Source organism: Manacus vitellinus, unplaced genomic scaffold, assembly GCF_001715985.3.
Source record: "Manacus vitellinus isolate BGI_N305 unplaced genomic scaffold, ASM171598v3 scaffold_6_pilon, whole genome shotgun sequence".
In the NCBI taxonomy this organism is placed as follows: Eukaryota; Metazoa; Chordata; class Aves; order Passeriformes; family Pipridae; genus Manacus; species Manacus vitellinus.
In genome coordinates, this window is record NW_021940750.1 from 9,023,788 (window position 1) to 9,043,894 (window position 20,107).

Genomic DNA, 20,107 nt, shown 5'->3' on the forward strand with positions numbered 1-20,107 from the left:
AATCCTCCTTGCTGGTCTCCTGGCTGTCATGTGGCAGGGTGGGCAATGCCAGCTGATCACAGGCACAGACATCACCGTCTTGTATTTTTTTCTACACACATATTACCATTTGGGTGCTCAGGTCTGTCTCCATTCTCAATGGTAGCTTGAATCTCTCCTGAAGGTTTAAATAAGTTTTTCCTTTAAGTAAACAGAGAGCACTGGCTGATTAAACCCCAGTATTTATGCACCTATTTTGCTAATGCTTTTCAGTGAGAAAAGTAACTCCTATATTATGCTCTCATCTGGGAGAAGCAGGATTTCTCAACTCCTGTTCATATTGAGTTGGGAATATACAATTTAAGCAAAGCTTGTTAGATGACATATCTACTAAAGAGTTAGACAAGTAATTTTTTAGTAGTTACATTTGAGTGTGAGATTAGAACTCAGATTTTATGATTTTGGTAGCTTACAGTTAAGAATTAAAGAATGTAACATAATGTAAAGCAATAATCAAACAGCCAGTTAGTCAAGCAGAACAGGCTTACACTTTTGCATGCATGAGAAAAGCAGAGAATTTGAAAAATATGTTGATTTGGGGGCTTTTTTGTTTGTTTTTGAAAGTTATGTTGGTAATGATGGAGCTTAAGTCAGACCAATATAAATAGACAGCAACTTTGCCATGGTCTTTTTACTTAAAGCCATAAAAATGTAAGTATAGGTTGGAGTTCATAACCAGCTGGACCCCTCACCTCTCAAAAAAAAAAACCAACCAAACCCAAGATTGAAACCAAACACTCGGTTTGATTATCCAGCTGTTTGGCTCAAAGGTGCAATTGGCTCGTCTTTCTGTGGGCTGTATGAAACCCAGATGAAATGAACACTGAACCCTGACCGCCAGACACAATTCCCATGCTTCCCAAAGCTGAGCTGCAAGTTATGAATCATACACCATCATGTGTGAAATCCTATGTGAAAACATCAGGTGGAGAACAAGAACTCTTTCTGCAGGAGATACCTGCATTCCCTCACATAACAGTGATAGCAAGGAAACAACTGTAACTGCCCCTATATATCAGAAACAGCCCTTGAATATTTTTGTTTTTCATCTACATTTAATAAAAGATCCATTTGAGATTCTCCAAAAGCATGTTTTTTCTCTGATGTCTCACAGGTAGGAGGGATGCAAAAGAGAACATGTCATCCCTTTCACAGTTTGTGTGATGTAGTAAATACCTGCACTATCATCTAGAATTTGGTAATGGAAGGCTTTAGGGAAAGGACTGTATTTTCTTTTTGACTTCCTAGTAATAGACATATTGTCAATATTCAGTGAAGGTTAAAATTATACTGTACCATAGCTGTGTACCCTGTATATGGGCTTTGGGAAATGATTTCCATACCCTGATGAAGCAATTCACCATTAGTATGGAAGCTGGGCTAGAGAAAGCGAGGCAACCACAATATGCCTTTGGTTGGAAAGTTCTTTTTTTGCTTCAGGTCTAAATGGCAGCCTTGTCAGACATAAACCTGGCTCCACTGCTTTTATTTACAGCTTCGGAGGGAGCTCAAAGACTCTGGAAATACTGCAGCTAAATAGTCACCTTCTTAGCACCCTGCCTGGTGCAAAGCTTCCCTGGCACCTGATTAGGAAAACACTGCAGGGGATTCACAGGAACAGGGGCTGGGGTCAGGAGAAAGAGTTAAACCTTTGCGTGTAACTTTTCATGTGACCAGGCTTGCAGTCCAGTGACTATGGGCTCCATCGGCAGGCAGTGGCTTGTGGAGTCCTGGGAATTATTACATGGGATTGGGAGAGAATGCCAGCAATGCACAGAAGGCTCAAGGGGGAGGATGAAAGGCAAATGCCACTTAATGAATGAATTCAGAAATATGCATGCAACTTCTGAATGACTTCTTTCCCTTCGCTGAACCTGCACACCAGTTTCTACAGCCACCAGTGAAAGCATCATGATACTGTCCCATGGTCTGAGAAGGTCTGTGCCAACCTTCTCGGCTCTGCCAACCCACCTGCTGCTCCAAAGCACCTGCTGCCGCATGGACAAAGGTCCTTGTCAAGACATCAGGGAGCCTCCTAAATGCAGCCGCCTTCAGCAGGAAAGCGGGGTGCAGCTCTTCTGAATGCGGCAGCTCCCACTGGTGGTGGCAATGCTGTGGGGCCATGGCACAAACCACAGCCAAGTGCAAGGGGGAAAAATTCAGGATTGCTGCTTCAGCAATCTGAACCAAGCAGTGCCAGAACAGCCTGTCAGCTAGGGGCAGAGCTCAGGTGGTTCCACATCCATCGTAACCATGGTGGTTTGGGACTCACCTGTCCCATGGCTGGCCTCCCCAGGTGGCTGCAGTTCAGATGGGGTGTGCAGGCATGGGCTTCAAAAGTGCACTTAGGAAGTGTGACTTGCTGCCTCCCCACGATGTGTAATCTTGGAAAGATGGGAGCAGGGCCATCTAGAAACGGTGACCCTGCAGCTCTTCGCTTGGCAGGGTAGAACCATCTTTTATTATCCTTCGGGGCTATGGCTGCAAACAAAAAATGCTTTCATTTCAGTTTGGCGGCGGCTCCAGTTGTGTGTGCTCTGGCTGCTTCCTTAATTACAGTGGTTGTTGACAACTTCTGATAGAGACCCTCTCTTTGAACAGTCCCCCAATTCCCCCACTTTTTTTTGCAGTCTGAACACATAATAAACTGGGACAACATTCTGTAAAATAAGCTCACTGTAATGCAGTGATTCCCATGCCACAGTTATGCTGTGTTCCTCTCTTCTGTCCTCTCAATTTGTGCTGCCGCTGTTTATTTCCTCTTTCTGGCTATAAGACATTTTATTTATTAGTACTGGATTTCCTGTTGCCTGCAGCTGCCCATACTTTACTCTCACCAGCTCACTTTGTCATTGGAGTAAGTCTTGCTCTCGTCAAGTTTGGCTGGTGATTGTATTAAGGAACACTTGACAAAGAGGGGGACTTGTACGTCACCCTGGGCATACAAAAAAACCCCTAAATAAACCAAAATCTGCTATGGGGACCCCTCAGAGGCATAGAAGGGGTCCCTTTTTCATGACTTACTGATGCAGAGATTATACTTTTTTGGATGGCAGGAACACTTCTTGTTTTGCTTGCGTGCACTGCATCACATGGAGGAAGTCAGCTCTTTGACTGTAAATAGTCTGCAGGTCTGACTGATGAGGGGCTAGAGGTTTGCTATTATTTCTATTTCAGACTATGGGCCACATCATGGTAGAAACATTGTGTAAATTTTGCACACTTGAGATTCATGAATGACTTCCCTGACCTTTTGTGGACATGCAACATCCTCGTAGTAAACACAAAGATTGCTTATACAGAAAGTGAGATCATGAAGGGGAAAAAAATGTTTTGCTGCCTTGAACGTGATTTCCTTGCTGGAAGGAAGGAGGCAGCACAAGCTCTTAACGTTCTATCACCAGCAAGGCCAGTTGGAAAAGCTCACTCATCTGCTCTGGGGGGAAGTACTTCATCTAAATTCTCTGTTGCCCAGTTGCTATCTGGTACTATTTCAAATGGCAGAGAATAAGGTTGAAGCAGCATGTAATGCTGCTCTTATTAATATTCTCTCTTTTATGTTTTATGTGCAAGGGAATGCCCTAATTTTATCATCTTCTCCTTCTGTTTGGTAGGGATTTGGAGCCTGAAAACTGAGTAATTAGAGTTAGGGGTGAAGTGAAACCCAAGGCATGGAGGCAGCTGAGGTGTGTTTTAGAGTGATGCAGCCATAGTCCTGTCAGGATGTGATCTTTTCAGCTGCTGTTCACAGTGGGCAGTTGCTGGCGGAGAAGCGCTGCAGGTGCAGCACCATTTAGACACTTCTTCCTTTGTGTCAGATGTTCGAGAGCTGCCCAGAGACATTAAATAGGGAACTGTCTTATGACATCTTCCAGGTAAAATGGAAATGGGAGATCCTGAGCATTTGAATTATGAAAGATCCCACTGTGTTACCTGTGAGCCAGTGTTTTAACCCCAGTGTCCTGGCCAAATTCCAGCTCTGCTAATTACATCCTGCCTATGTGAAAATTCCCCTGCATTTGTACACTGCTTTCTTCCTCGCTTGTTTTCAGCAGCTGTGTGGAGTTGCCAGGTGCGGCGAACTGCTTGCCATGTTCCACCTCAGGCCTGGCTCCCTTTCAGCAAGAAATGAAATGAGCACTGTGCACAGCATTTGCAGTGAGTCCAGATCCTCTGCAGGGATGAGTGTTAGAGAAGCAGCATACCCAAGGACCGGTTCTGGGGCCTCACCACAGAAGGTAATAGTGTGAAGAGGCCAAAGGCTTTAGTGCTGAGGTACACCATGGGGTCACAGGAGAGACAAGAGGAGGCTGCTGCACTGTGATCTGATTTTTCTCCCAGCTTCTCTCACCTACAAGGGCTGGAATAGCTGGTACACACTGATCTGGTTTTAGGGGCTGACTGACTTCAGGTTTGTTTGCTCAGTGGGAGAAGCTTTCAGTTCTGCTTACACTGGTCACCAACAACATATATCCAGTTTTTGCATGTCTGGCTATTGATCAGTGTGGACAAAGGAAGCTAGGGAAAAGAAATAATTCAAAAACTTTGAATCTATAGATTTGTTTCCTTCTCTTCCACTTCATGACTCACATGCACATTGTTTTTGGCTCAGTCCTGTCGGGAACAGCTCTCTTCAACTGACCATTAATCCCCCCAGTAAAAGCCTCTCATACCACTGGAGAGGAACTGGCTGATGGATTATCCCTCTTTTCTGAAGAAGTGAAAGAGATGGCTGCAGCAGTAGATACAGGGTTCTGATAATAACAAGCAGTAAGAAATGCAGGTCACATACAGAAGGATAATGAAATTACATATATTCAATACAGGAGTGACTTATTGGCTCATCTGTCCAATTTTCTTGTCAGTCAAGTTCTCTCTTTGGTAATGGCATTTTTACCATAGACCTGCCTGAATATTATACGGAAGCACATAAAAAAATGTTTGAGGATGCTCCTGACAGAACACCAACTCCACTGGTAGTGGAGGAGAGCATGCCCAAGGCAGACAGAGTAGTGACTTGATTGTTTTTCCCTCACCTCACATCCCTCTCTGATTTTTTCAACATTTTAATTCCATGGGACAGCAGTTGTGAGCAATCTCTCTGTTTCAAGAGGGAAAAGCAAAGGTTGTCTCAAGGTGTGATGCCAGCATGTTTTCACCATATCCCAGAAGGGGAAGTATAGCAAGCCTGGAAAAGGGAGGGAATGTGTGTTTTCTGTGGTATAAGCTAGAAAGCTGTGACTCAAAGACCCAAGTCCTCCTACCACGCTGCCCACGTGACTTCAGCAAGGCACAACTATTTTAGTCTCATTAGCCCTGTCTTTAAACTGTACTTGCTTCACAGGGATGAAAAGGGGATTAAACTTTAATTCATTAATGTTTGTAAAACATTTTAGAAATTGGATGGAAATTTCCCAGGTAGCGCAGAGAGCATTATCTCCCTCTCCAACTGCCAATGGTTCTGCAACATAAGAGAAATGAGTGAAAACATTTTGGTGTTTATAACAGTGAAACCCACCAGCTTTCCCCTCTCTATATTTTTAATGTTTTTTAAAAATAGGGAGAGTCAGCAATGAGAAATTTCAGTCTAAACAGAGTGCAGTTGCTCCCTGGAGACTTTAATGCATCTCAGTGGAATTTTCCCTGCTTTCAGTCTTTTGTGCTTCCAAAAGGTCCTGGAACCAGGCATGTGACTAAGAGCAAAAACACTTCTCTGTCTGAGTGTTCTATCAAATATTTACAAGATACCCAGATAAAATGGCTACAAGCAAGTTCAGCAAGGTTTGAGTGGCCAGTAGTGCAACACCCTCAGGAAAATCTGAATCTTAGTTAAAACAAAATTAAAATTACATGTTACAAAGGTTTCTTCAAACCCCAAAACTGGTAACACTGAAGCTGGAAAATTGCTCTTCCCAAGGTGAAATGTATTAGCTTTTAAAAGTAGCTTATTGAAATGGAGTAGCTTCCTTGTTGTGATGGAAACTTCCTTGTTAAAGGAGAGCCCAAAGCTGCATGAGCAGGTGTGTAAGTAGATGGCTGCAGATATGCTGTCTCCATGCCATCCTGCTTGGTGGCTGGGAGTGATGCAACATCAGCTTCCATGTCTCTTGCAGTGCCACAGTAAGGGTGTGCAGTACTTTTAAACAGGGGCCATGTGCTCCCCAGGAACTCTCTCATCACCCAAAGACTGCCTAGCAAACAGCAAAAGCCTGTAAGGTAAGGAAGTAGTTCTGTGGTTTGCGGCATGTTGTGCCAGAGAGCATGGTGTTGAGTGGGTATATCACATTCCCTATCATGTACCAGCCTCTGGGAAAGTTGAATGGTACAATGGACTGTTGAAAACCACATTGAAAGCAATGGGACCTTCAAACATTGGAATTTAGCAAAAGCCACCTGGTTCGTTAACACCTGAGGCTCTACCAACTGAACTGGCTCTGCCCAATCAGAACCTCTATGTACCATAAAAGGGGATAAAGTCCCTGTGATGCATATGAGAAATGCGTTAGATTAGACAGTTGAGATTAGTCCTGCCTCAAGCAAAGACAAACCATTCTGTGGGATTGTTTTTGCTCAAGGACCTGGGTGCACTTGGTGGGTGATGCAGAGGAACAGGGAAACACGATGTGTATCTCGAGGGGATTTGATTTTTGGGTGAGAACAGTCTGTAATGTTTAATTGCATAAGTAATACTGGTTGCTGAATGACACTGCTACTGTATGTCATAACTACCACTGACAGTGAGGATGGACTGCTTCAAATACACCAGTCAGGAGCTCCTGGTGCAACCAACAGCACACCAGTCTTCCTGACCTGGAAGACATCTAGGATGGATAGAACTCACAGTCATGGACTAAGTGAACTCAACAGACATCCTGGCAGGGGGGATGGCTATTAACTATTGAAATAATCCATGCAACTGTACCCAAGCACAGGTATTATTTCATTCTGTACAGGTTACTCTGCTTTTCAAGCAGTTGCTCAGGGAGGCTTTCCCTGTGACAGCAGAGGACAGAACCAACCTCTCGGGCCAGTGGCGCTTGTGCATTGGCAGTTGGCACTAACTGAACCCATGGCTTTTCCTTAGGCTTGAGAGCTGGGAACAGCCTGATCCTGGTCACAGTACAGCCAGTGATGCCTTCAATGGCCTTGAGCAACTCATACTTTCTCTAAGTCTGTAAAGTGAGTAAATAGTTCTGTGGTTTGCAGTCATGGTGTGAATACTTTAAAAGTGCTTTGAAGACAGAGGAAGGTAAGCAGCTGTAATACACAGTGATCTTCCTACCATTCAGATTGCTACCCGTTCTCCTTCCATTCTGAACTGTCAGAGCCCAGCTATTAGCAACTCTTTCATCACCTCAGGTGATTTTCAAGTGAGTTACAGGAATAAGTACTCTCTGTGCTATCATTTCTTAATCACACCAATGAGCGGGTTTATCATTCTCTTAAAGAAAAGAAATGTACATTTCACTATGTTATGAGCTGTGGACGCTCATGTGCTTAACTATTGGTTTCTCCAAATTGATGAGGTGAATTAGGAAGGGACGTGTGGCCTATCCTTCTTCAGTAGCATGTGTGTTGTTCAGAGGCTTTTATTATTAAGTCACTTAAATCAACTTGAACAAAATGCAGGTTTTTCATAAGTTCAGAGCAAAGTGCGGCCCCATACATACAAAGAACAGTACTTGGTTTTAAAGTTAGTCTTCAAAGAGACAAAAGAAGAAGAATGCTTCAACAGATTTTTGAAAAACAATGTCGTCATTTATTCTTTTCTTTGGGGAGTTTCCATTGGTCTTTCTATAGATTGAATGTATTGCTTGAAGTCTCTCCAGTAGTGCTAGGTAAAGTAGCACTAAGTAAAGTATCTTTCAAGGCAGTGTTCCTCACTCGTATGGGCTGCAGGGCAGGATTGGTTCCTTCCCAAATTAAATTTGTTTGATCCTTTCCATCTGAAACACACAATAAAGACAGACACCTCAACCCCAATATTTACAGTTCAAATATATTTTCTAGAGTTAAACAGTGCACAGCTTATACCAATATATTTTACAACTAATAGCAAATTTCTTTGGATTCAGAGGAAATATTATGGCTCCACTCCTTGTGCTTTATTAATACCTAGGCTGAAAGCAGAGCCTGCTTCCTAAACAGTATGAGCTGCTCCTCTTCTAATCTTAGTCCCATGTCCATGTCAGGCTGAGTGCTTTGGGATGAAGCTCTCTATGTGAATACAAGATATTATCATATTACTGTGATTAGACACCATATGTAATAAATAGACTGTTGTTTCTGAGAGGAAATAATAAAAAAACAAAGTGCAAGCCCTCCTGATCAACCTGCAAGTTGATGAAAGGAACACAAACTGAAGAACACACACAGTTATCAGGACCAAAATATCCAAGCTATTAATCATCAGTCAGATCATGTCATGTCCTCATGTTTGCTGCTATTAACTGCATTGCCAGGCATCCCAGGCCTATTCAAATATGTACTTATTTTTCAGTCTCTACAGATGACCCAGTGAGACAAGGTCCATTGTAGCACACAGACCCCTCAGGTACCTGAAGGACTCTGCAGAACAGCCAGTTCATACCTGGGCTGATTCCTATTGTTCTGTAGCAAAGCTTTGAAGAAAGTCAATAAAGCTGAAAGAAGGAGAGTGAAAAGCAGGGTATTTCATGGCAACAGGCCATGACGTTATTAATATTAACAGAGGTGATATTGTAAAAGAAACACAAAGCTTACTACATAAGTTGTCAAAGGAAGATGTGTCTCAGTCTTCCTCCTACTCTGCTCACTTGCTTGTTTCTGTTAAACCATGATGTTTAAAAAAATCACAGGAGTTCTGGAAGTCTGTTTAACACCACTGCTTTTTGAACAGCATCACCCAGGAATTCCTGGCCAAATGAGTCTCAAATTTTGTAAAGCAGCTGACCATAGTTTTCAACTACAAGAGTACTATAGCTTTTTTTCTGGTTTACAGTAAGGTCCATTTTCCACCAAACAGGGTTTATATAGGAAGTTTCGTTGCACTTTTAGTGGAAGTATGATACTACTACCCATCCATTCTCACAAATTAAAAAGCATAACATAGATTGGCAGGTTTTTTCTGCACTGTTTTTCTAGAATAACTACTAGTCACTAACAGGTATTGAACAGTTCCCATTGATTTTGTGTGGAATAGCATTACCCAGTTGTATCCTCATGTGAAGTTGGTTGATGCTATATAAAACTGCTTAGATTTCTATACAAGCTCTGATTCAATCTTTTTATCTTCTCTGAGTGATTCAACTGGTGGAACTGGCCTCAAGGATTACAGATGAACACATGTAACCCTTTCATGGGGCTAGAAGCCATTGCAAAGTTATTTGTACTGTATGTATGCAAATCAGCTTCAGTTCCAGGTAGTCTGGGAGAAGTTTGAGGGGGATTTCCCTGCTTTATGTAATCTACTGTTACTTCTTAGCTTCCTCTATTCACATGGCCAGGAGACACAAGCTTGACACTGCTGGTAATTTCTCAAACTCAATTTGAAAGCAAAGACAATGTACTTAGTGACCTAAAAGCAGTTCTGTAGCTTTTGGTAAATCCTCAGATGCTGGTTGGATGATACCTGGAATGAAGGAGGCCTGAAAGAGCAGCAGGGGAATAACTCAGAGGGTAAGGACTTCACTTCTGGCATACCTTGCGAATGGTCGGAAGCCAAGAAGATCTGTGTGCTATCTCCTCATATATAACTCTGGCCTACCCACAGCACTAATTTCTCATTTCTCAATCCATACAGAGTGCTACACCTTGCATGTGATGGGCACTATCAGTTTAGTCTCTGATCAGTGTGAGGTAGTTACAAGTCCCCTGCAGACCAGACTGCGAGCACACAGATGTGACTGCCTTCACCTTTCCACGTGGAGGTGAGGAACAACACTCGTCTTACCATGTGCTTAAGCATATCCTGTCCCACTAAAGATGGTCACTGAAATGACAGGCTGGACAGGTAGGTAGGAGAAATACCCTGTCTGCTAGAAACTCAAGGAGAGCTCTGTGCTGCTAAGGCCAGACTGCTTCTGATATCCAGGTAAGCCTGCTCAGGGCTCGGCTCCCTACCCAGTATATCATGCTGTACACATTGTGGTGTTATTATTCCAAATTGGAAGATTTATAATTCAGCAACTACCCAGATTCTGAGAAACGCGCTTACCAAAACCCGCAGCTAAGGGAAATACAACATGTGAAGTAAGCATGGTGGCATTGAGAAGGAAGGAAATCTCTCTGCAGTGCACTGATAAAGTGTGCTTGATATATACTGTGTTCAAGCTGGACAATCTGCAACTTGGAAAACACAGGCTAGCTGAAGGAAATTCAGCTTGGAGGCCCTAGGGACTGATTCAGTCTGTTAAAATGCTTAGTTGGTTTTATTTATCACTACTTAATTAGGATGCTTGACCAACACACTGGAAAGATAGCAACTGTTAAATATTCAACAAGCTGACCTTTCAGTTACAATATTACAATTCTGAATAAAGTTCATGGAAAGTTTGTCCTTCCTAGGTACTCCAACAAAGCCAAAGGGAATGAGACTGGGCCAAAAAAAGAAAAAAAAAAAAAGGGTAGAAAAAAAGTAGGGCAGTACTGTGGAGACCTGCTTAAAAATCCAAGTCTTGCCATAGACTCATTGAATGATCTTGGGCAAGTTGTTTCCTGCCCTGTGCTTCAATTTTTCCCATCTGTAAAAAGAGTACAACAATGCTGACCTTCCTTGTAAATCGTTGAGATGAATAGCTAGAAAAGCAGTAATACATTATTAATTACTTATTATTATTTCTGAGGAAGAAAAAGCAAAGAGAAGAAGCCATCAATCTTTCAAGGTTTTCTTGATCCTCATAAAAAATAAAAAAAGCATGACCTTACGTGAATTTCACACAACAGAAACTTTTGATAAGTCACCTTTAAAAAGAAATAGTGGGTATACAATTAAAAGAAAGTTTTAAGTGAGCAGACACTCAGGAAAATGCTCCAGATGGTAAAATGAGTTAGGCTGCAGAGCAGGCTCCCACAGGAAGCCGTGAAACCCCCATTGTTTGAGACATTTGAAACTGAGTTCTTCAAAGTGCTGGTATATATAATACAAGGAGTCACTCTGCACTGCCTCAAAGTATAGCAGCACTGGGATGGCCTGAGAGAACTTCACTTACCATTTCTCCAATTTTAAGAGGATTCTTGATGCTTTGACTGTGGAGAGCTGTAGACTCTCTTTTTATCAATATAATACCTGAGGAACATCCGCCAGGGAGTAACTACACTGTTTTTGCAGGAGATGGATTCACCAATCCTTAACAGATCTTTCACATTCGTACTTTTAATGTCTGAACTTTATATGTCCAACAGGGGAAAAAAAGCCCCCCATTCTCTGTGAATTACAGTGTGCATCCTACTATTTATTTCCTGTATTATAATCTAAAGAGAAACTGGGTGGCTAGATTTTTACGAGCAGTGGTTTGCAGAAGAAATGCCATGATTTTAATGGGAACCAAATGAGCAATCATTACGTAAACAGCATTATGAGACACAGAACTGATGCTGAAATGGTAAATGCTTGGGTCAAACTTCTCAAAATGGGAACTGGCAGTGGCATGCTGGAACACTGGGGTTTCTTCACACTCAAGATACTACTGCAAACATTTCCCACTGCTGCTAATGCTGGTTCAGCTCCTCTGCAGGTAGCTGTGGAGGGTGTCTGACTGCTTCTGCTGTTACTAGCTTAAAATCTTATTACCTTTGGGTCAGTTTTATTGCTAGAACTTGGTTAACTGGTTGGAGCAGGTAGAGCAAGAAAACTTTTTGAAAGAAGCTAGAATTAGAGTTTTAAAACCTTCATTTCCTCTTGGTTTCATACCCGCTAGTATACAAAAATATGACGTTAATTGATTCAGTTGGTATATGAGCGCTACTGATCCTGTCTTACTCTATTCACCTGGGCAGGACAGCCATGGAGTGCTCCTGATCCCCTCTCAGCTCCTTGGGCAGGGGTGCTGTGCCTGGAGCAGCAGGGCTGTGCACCCCAGCACGCTTTGCCTGCTGCCTCTGCAGAGGAGGGCTGGCACTGCCTGCATGCTGCCCTGTTCCTGGCCAGAGATGCAGCAATTTCCTCAGGAATGAATCATGGACAAAAAACCAAACAACAGCTATTTAAGAAGTTTTCTTCTCCCCCTGCACTGTCCTGACCAGTATCATATTCCTGACAGTTTATTCCTCAAGAATTTAGTCATCTAAGGTTTCAGTGACTCATGTGATGAACTTTCCACCCATTTCCTGGAAAGTGTCTTGCAAGGTCCTCTACACCTCTTGTCATTTTCCTTGAGGGTCTCAGTTCTCACTACATTTTCATACAGTTCAGCTTTCCTTCATTTTTGGGGCAGAGGGGGGAGGCAAAAATACCTTGAGTGGACCTAAATTTGCAGTGTAACCAGAAAGCAGAGTGGTGAAAAACATTCGGAAAACAAAGGCAGGCACTGAACCAGAGAATCTTTTTTGGAAGTAGTTGCCTCTTAGGCTGAAATCTGGTTAGAAGAAAAGGAGCTGCTCTATAAAGTGCTGTGTGGTCCAATACAGTCATGAATTTACCAGGGCTGTACCCTGTAAAATGAAAATGAGAAAGATTTGAGGGCTCTCTCAGATCATTGACTGGGTAGGTGTGACTCACCCTGGGCAAATGCCACTGATGACAAGTACCCTGACAAAAAATATTGAATGAATTGGGCTGGATGGGAACCAAAGTAATCATTTTACATACTTGCACCAATCTGAAAGACACTTCTGTGTAGAAAACAACTGCTTCCTTTTCCTGATGAAAGTTCAAAAGCTGCTCATAGACAGCTTGAAGGATACTTCAGCAAGCTCTGATCCCAGTGGGGTTGTGCTATGCTGACAGCAGACAGCTGCCAGGACATCAGTGATGCCCAGACCATATCTCCTACCTCATACAGAAGTGCTACCTGTGCATGTTTATGTTACAGTTAAAACGGGAAGTGTGAGGTTAGTGTTTTTGTTAAAATATTCAGAAACATCTGAGAGTGTGAGCCCATCAACCTCATTACCAAAGGGTGAAACGGCTCAGCAGCAGTGCCAGTGCATGCTTATAGACCTACCCCCTCCACACCTAAGTCAGCAGAGTAAGCAACCTGATGTACACTAACATGAGTAGAGATAGTTAAGGAATTTGCAGATCTGTGTGCTGAAAGGACCAGCACGTCCAGCATTCTTATAGGATTATTTCAGTGCTCAGTTATACCAGTGTAAATGGTATGTATACTGGTGTGTGTGCATACACACACACACACACACACATATATATATGCTGACATGCATCAGAAGCCTGTTCCCTTTAAAGGGATATAGTGTCAGATCAGAGTTGGCCCGACATTCTTCTTATTAAACAAAAATAAACTCCTACAAGCCCTGATTCCAACAGAAATGTTTCCATGATTTATTTTAAGAAGGGAACATTCCCCTGCAGTGTTCACCACAACCCAAACATTGCAGCACTGTGCAAGAGCATGAGAATCGGAGAGGACACTTAAGAATCTATTTTCACTGCTCCAGAAGAGAAATAAAAACAGAAAAAGCAGTGACAAATAAATTTTATTTTAGTGGCAGCTGTAGTGTTATCTATAGGATGGCTAAGGAGAGCAGACTTGAAGTATGCAGGCTTTTCCAGTGATTCCTACAGGACATGTGACTAAGTGTGTGACGGGGACTTGTGGGAGCCATCTACACTGTAAGGAAGAGATTTATTTTTCTTTGGTTGATCCTTCCTGCTCCTCACACTGCCTTTCACATCTGAGAATCTGAACAGCAGACTAGAAGAAATTGCGTCACTGTTTTCAAAGCTAGGAAATAACTTGAAGCTTGGGTAAGTTATCCAGAGAACAAATTCTTCATTTGTGGAAGAGCTCTTAGATGCTTGAAAGTAACGGGAAGAATACTTCCTCTAAATATCTGGAGCCCTCTGTTCTACAGAAAGGGGCCCCAGCCCTCAGTGCTACTGCTTGTTTCTTTGCTCAACTTTGCAAAAAGCAGCAAGCATTCGAACTAAAAAAGGGCATATGTTGAGGAAGCACATAGTTTCGTGACACGACTATTGACTGCATTCACACACACATGCATGCAGACATGTACACACAGCACACAGCTCCTTAGTCTGAAAGGTCTGTGTACTGAGGAGAGAGAAAAAAAGTGAGTAAAGCTTGCCCAAAAGGGACTATGAAGACTGATCTTATGGCAGATTAGTGACTTCACCAGAAAGTTTTTGGAAGCCATAAACAGGAAATGGTTAAGTAAAAGCAGGTGGAGCATGCTGATTGCAGGAAAAATGCAGGAAATTGCTGAGCGTCTGAATGGATGCAAAAAAAATGCTCTTCTGCACAGGCCTTGGCAGTCACTGTACACCTACTCTGCTTTCTCCTGGTCCTCCCTCACTATCCTTATCTCCCCAGGCTGCAAAGTCTCAAAGTCTGCAAACACCTTTTGCTTGAGTAATCTGCTCTCCTTGAATTTTGGAACCAGTTCAGGAGAGTTGGGAGGTTCTGCTTGGAAGGCGAAAGACAAGAGGGGACTCACCTACTTTGACAAGGGTGAGTCAGAAGCACCCAGCAGTACCCACTGCCTGTCAGGGGCTTCAGGTCTGAGGAGCCAGAACAGCATCTTGGCTACTACCACAAATGTTGGGTTCCCATATGTATTTAGCATAATAGTTAATCAGAGGAACATTACTCCTATTGCCCCTTCTATTCAAGGGGACTCCCAAAGCGCTAAGCTGCAGAGATCATTCTCCATCTCTACTGAAACACAGTCCCTTCTGGGACAGAGTACTGCAGATGTTTAATAGCTCACAGCAACATCACACAAGCAGATGGAAAAGAAAGTGGAATGTGCAAGAGGCATTCTTTCCACTTTCCTTCTAACCCTTCCTTTCTCTCCTCTTTGTCCACAGCAATTTATGCCAATTCTAGACAACTCCAGATGTGTGTCTTTCCCACCAGTATCTGCAGAGACTTGGCTCTGGAAACAGAATTATGCTTGCCAACAGGCAGCGTCCCTGTGCCTTCAGACCCAAGGGTCGAGTTCCTGCTGCCACACTTTCGTCCCTGGCTCTGCTGCCAGATGTGCTGTGGGATGGAGGGCAGACATGCTGGTAAGGAACAATTCTGCTTTATTCTAGACGAGTATGGTATTGATATAAAATTATGTAGCGTAGACAAGACACTCTTACCTTCAAAGTATACTAAACAGTCACATTAATTATCTGAGGAAAGTTAAGGAAGAAGTATGTAGACTAGTTTAATAATTTTGACCTTGTCTACATTTTAAGTATTGGATGGTAAAGCTATATTGGCAAACTCTGCTCTTAGATTTTAATTCTAGGAGAGGAGGAGAAATATCTATTTCTTATATTCTGAGCAAAGAAAACACTAATGGCAAACTGGCTTCTATGTAGTTACAACTGCAAAAACAAAAAGTTTTTCCTGGCAGAGAAATCTTGCAAAGAAATCCTGATCTTTTCTGACGTTGTTATTTTGGCCAAACTTACCAGGTGTTATTGCAAGTTCAAACTTATGCTGCCTTTTCTATATCTTTTAAAACAGAGAGTTACTATATACAACCTAACATTTTTGAAGTTCAAATTCCTAAATCCTAGTCTAGACAGAGCCTTTGGGAGGAAGGTTCAAATTCACCCTGAGCAGTCTCCAATATCCTACACTTCTGCCCAGGCCATACCTTCCTGGGAATGTCCTGAGAACAGCTGTGATCAGAGTCTGGCACTCTGTACTGCCACTCCCATGGAAGGAGAGAGGGGACACTGCCAGGGAGAGATTGATGTGACACCTTCTGCAGGCACCACCACACTCCTCTAAGATGCCATGGGGCATAAGTGCACAGAGAGGATGTGTGCTATCAGCTTCAGATGAATGACAGGACACCTTCAGAGAGCTAAACCTTGGCATCGACCTTTGGGAAAAACCAGTCTGTGATTCATACTGTGATTCATACATCTAAGAAACTGAGAAAATAATTGGAATGAGCTGTACAAAAATAAACAGGTGTCTCCTTCCTGCTCCTTTCACAGTTTCTGCTTCCCTGCACTCTCACCCACATTTTTTTTTTCTCTTAAGTTGTTGAGAAAAACAGCAGGAATGAGGTTCCTGGTATAATTACAGTTTGCTGACAAAATAGCAGCCTGCAGCAGTGATTCTTTTACTGCTAGAGACAGATGTTGCTGAGGTCTAATCACAGTCTTCCCACTAACCAGGCCCTGAGTCTAATCTGTCATCAGCTGAGAGGCTGCTGGCTCCCACAGTGCCTGTGAACCAAAGCTGCTCTGTTTGTTCCTCTCCCTTCGTCCTGAGCCAGGCAGTGCCAGAAGGAGGGTATGTTTCCATTCACTCCTTGCCCTTGATACTAAAGTGATACTACAACTTCAATGTGCTGCTTATCTCTCCTCCATGTCTAGTATCAGGGCCTTTCAAAGCTTCGCTGGAAAGCGCTCAAGTGGTTGTTTTCAACTTGCAATGCATAGTGACTGCAGTTCAAAAATAAATTTAAGCTAAGTTGAAGGAAAGTCTTAATGAGAACAGCCTGTAGCTAATTCCTCCTTCCAAAATGTATGGTATTTTCTGCTTATTAAGAGAACAAGGCTGCACTCAGTGATGGATCATATAACCTCCATATGTTAATAACAACAAAACCCAAAAGCTGATGAGCACAGAATTAGGAGGAGGAGAGAATAGCAGAACTGGGTATACTGAAAAAAGTCAGGAGAGAGAATACATGTGGGAGGAGACTGAACAAATCTCTCCTATGTGTTACACAGAGATGCCATTGCCATCAAATGTTTTGTATCTGACATTCAAAGTGCATTGGGCCACATCTTTGAACTTCTCTGTGCTAGTGAAAGAATCTTAAAAAACAACAGACGTCACCAGCTCAGAAGTGCCCCTGTCAGACAAAAGTCACCATGGTACTGGATTAACATCTTTAAATTGGATTCTGGTTGTGGAGGGAAACTGGCTGAAGAAGTCTATTTCAAAGGCATATTACTGCAGCATGAGTGAACCAGTGAGAACTAGGAAAGTTCTTAAGCTGGTACCCACCTCACAGTTTTGTACAGTTAACAACTGCCCTGAAGTAGCAGGGAAGACGCTAGGTTGGGGAGGTGTAGACGAAACATCTGTGTTTTGCATAAGTAGCTCTTAAGCAAGGCATAAAGGAACAGAGTAGGTCATAATTTCTAGTCAGAAGCAAGGGCGTATTAAACAAGCTGACTTTCTGTAGCAGCCTGTGGCCAACTCAATTTCTTCTTCAGCTTTTTCTGAATCTGCATACGGTAGCTGGGCACAGATCTCTCCAGTAAAGGTGTGCAGGGCAGCATCTCAGCCACTGACAGACTGAGGGAAACAGAATGCATAGCACAATGTGTCAGAAAAGAGGGAAGGAGTGACTAACACAGGAAGAAAAACAAAGCAAAGATGAACATAGAGCATAAGAGAAGCAGCAGACTGTTGGCTGTAAATCAGTTTTCTTACACTCAGAATGGTGGGCATTATGGTGAGAGAAGCTGTACCTGACAGTAATGGAAGTCCAAGGAAGTTTGATTAAGATTAAATGGCAGTCACAGGCCAACATAGAAAAGAGGCTCTAAGGTTAAAATAAAGACAGGAAGTGACTAAGTAGGTCAGAAGCTGTGGGTAATGAGCTGCATAGATTAAGTGGGACTTGGAGCAACTGAGGTAGCTCTGCTAATGACAAGTGATAACACTTACAATGTCACCAAGTTTAACAAATCTGACTCTGAAACCACCTTCAAGGCCTAGATAGCAAATCAGAGATTGCTGAGTCCTAATAGTATCTACATCGGAGTAGATCCTGTATGTGTTTTAAAAAGAGATCAGTTTTACAGTCACTTTTTGACCTTGCCAAGCTTCCTGTAAATACTGTGCTGTTTTGTCTGAACAGGATTTCTTCTTAAGGAGCTGGGAAAAATGAACCGACTAATAGAAACGGTGAGACTGAGAAGGGCTACTGCAGGTTGAAAAGACAGATGCAATGGAGAAACTCCTTTCCACTCCTCAATTCAATAAGTCTTTGATTCGCCAGCTTTGTTCACATCCAGGACAGCCGGAAGAAAACAGTCACCTTGTATTTTTGTACCTGATGAGAAAACCCCAGATTGTATGTGTGCACTGGGACAGTTCAATGTCTGTCTATTCCAACTTCAAAGAGGCTTTCAATGCTCTTTGAGATGCAGGGTGTGAGGAAGGGTGAGAACTGCTAAAGCTAGCCACATCCTCATTAAATCTTTGCCCTCTCGGAGCAAGCATGCAAGTGGAGAGAATAGATGATATGCATGAGCAACTGAGCATCTGTGATCTCATGACCTTTGACTGTTGTATTATGGGAAATGTATTCTTTGGTTGCTATGCTTTTCTAATTCATTTGTATTTTCCTTCAGTGACTCCCTTGTATTTTCTCCGGTGCTCCTGTGTAACGGCTTCAAGGAACTACAGATATCTCCAAGTTAAGCATGCATACAATAGCTTTAATTAAATATTTGTGAGTATCCCACAGTAAAGCAAGGGAAAGCAAACAGTTTTGTACTCACTTGTACCTATCCCTTCTGAGCCCTGGCTTGGGTGGAGGCGTCTGCACCATTGCCCTTTAAGTCTATTTCTAAGCCTTGAAATGAAGGCAATCAGGTTCTGCTGCTCTGCATGTAAACGCTTCAGGAATTTCACTCCCATTAAAAAGCTACAGATCACCTGTGAAAGGTACAATGCTAAAACCTTTTAGATTAGGCTAGAAGAAATAAAAAATAAATTAGGGGAGACGTTTCTTTACTCCACTTACAAAACTGGAGAATGAGGCTAAAAATATCCTTAACCATTTCTTAAAATACACTAAAATGCTATAGGGAAGAGTAGCATGAAAGTAAAGGCTTTGGTCTTCAATATTCTGAAATCAATCTTTTTTATTTTCTGTGCCATTGACAGAGTCTCAGTCTTGGTGCCACCCTCCACGATAAATTAGCTTATTATTATTATTATTACTACTAGTACTATTATTATTATTTTAGATGGGGATCTTTGCTTGTTTTCCAAGTAGTTAACTACATTTTTTATGTACAGAAGAAAGCTGCAAAGAAATTTGTTTTCATTTCAGGCATTTAAAATAAATATACATGAGGAAAATGAAATTCGGAAGGGGAACTTTCATCATGCAAAGATGAAGGAATAAGAAACAGGATGCAAAGGTTATTTGTCAGTTCTTTGAGTCAAATACAAGACAATTTTACAGCACGTAAAGTAGTGAGTCTGTTTAGAGGAAGAATCTTTCTTTCTCTGGATATGGAAGAGTCATCAGTATCTGCAAGGATAACCAAGAGGTCTAACACTAGTGATTACTGCTAATGCTTAGTACTAGTATAAAGTACTTCTCTTAAGTTTTTCAATGACTGACATCACTATTATTTCAGAGTTGATATAAACTAATTTTAAAACACTCTGACCTAGCTGTACATATTTTATTGCAAATCTGTCCATTACTTCTCAGTGGCTCCCAGAGACAACATACATCAGAAAATATAACTGTAAGACTAGAAAGAAAAAATGAAGGCCAGTTCGACGAATAATAAAGAACCCATGCTTCTAACACTGACCATGGCTATTCCCCACATAAGACCAGAGACATTGCCAGTTTTTGCAGTCTGATGTGCTAGATTCGAGTGGAGGCTGTGCAGAGCAGGGGCTGGCCTAGATTTGCTGGAGGTTGAGCAGCAGTGAAAAAGCATGGGTTGTTTCCCTTACATAGCAAGGCACAAACAACAATAGGGTTATCTGAGAAGATTGAGAACTGCTGACATTAGAAACATGAACTGGCAACTGCTAAGAAGAGTAGGAGTGGGATGAAAAGCAGTCCTACAAAGTGAAGGAGGAAAGGAGGCCAGGGAGGATCTAAAATTGGGGGCAGCTAACAAATGCTGATAGAGATGTCTTTCCTCAAGGGCCTGATCCTGAGCACA

The 20,107-nt window shown here is 42.3% G+C and overlaps 1 protein-coding gene across 3 annotated transcripts in view; it reads right to left on the reverse strand.

Annotated features, from left to right (window-relative positions):
• RAD51B (RAD51 paralog B) overlaps nt 1–20,107 on the reverse strand; it is a 408,859-nt gene that overhangs the window by 14,831 nt on the left and 373,921 nt on the right. For 2 of the 3 annotated variants that reach the window (XM_029964328.1, XM_029964329.1), the window contains exon 11: nt 7,776–7,985. The exons of the other annotated variant lie outside the window; for it this stretch is intronic. In XM_029964328.1, the coding sequence (XP_029820188.1) occupies nt 7,834–7,985 (152 nt within the window). In that variant the 3' untranslated portion in view covers nt 7,776–7,833. Of the gene's footprint in view, nt 1–7,775; nt 7,986–20,107 lie in introns of those variants that run through there. 3 annotated transcript variants of the gene reach the window in all.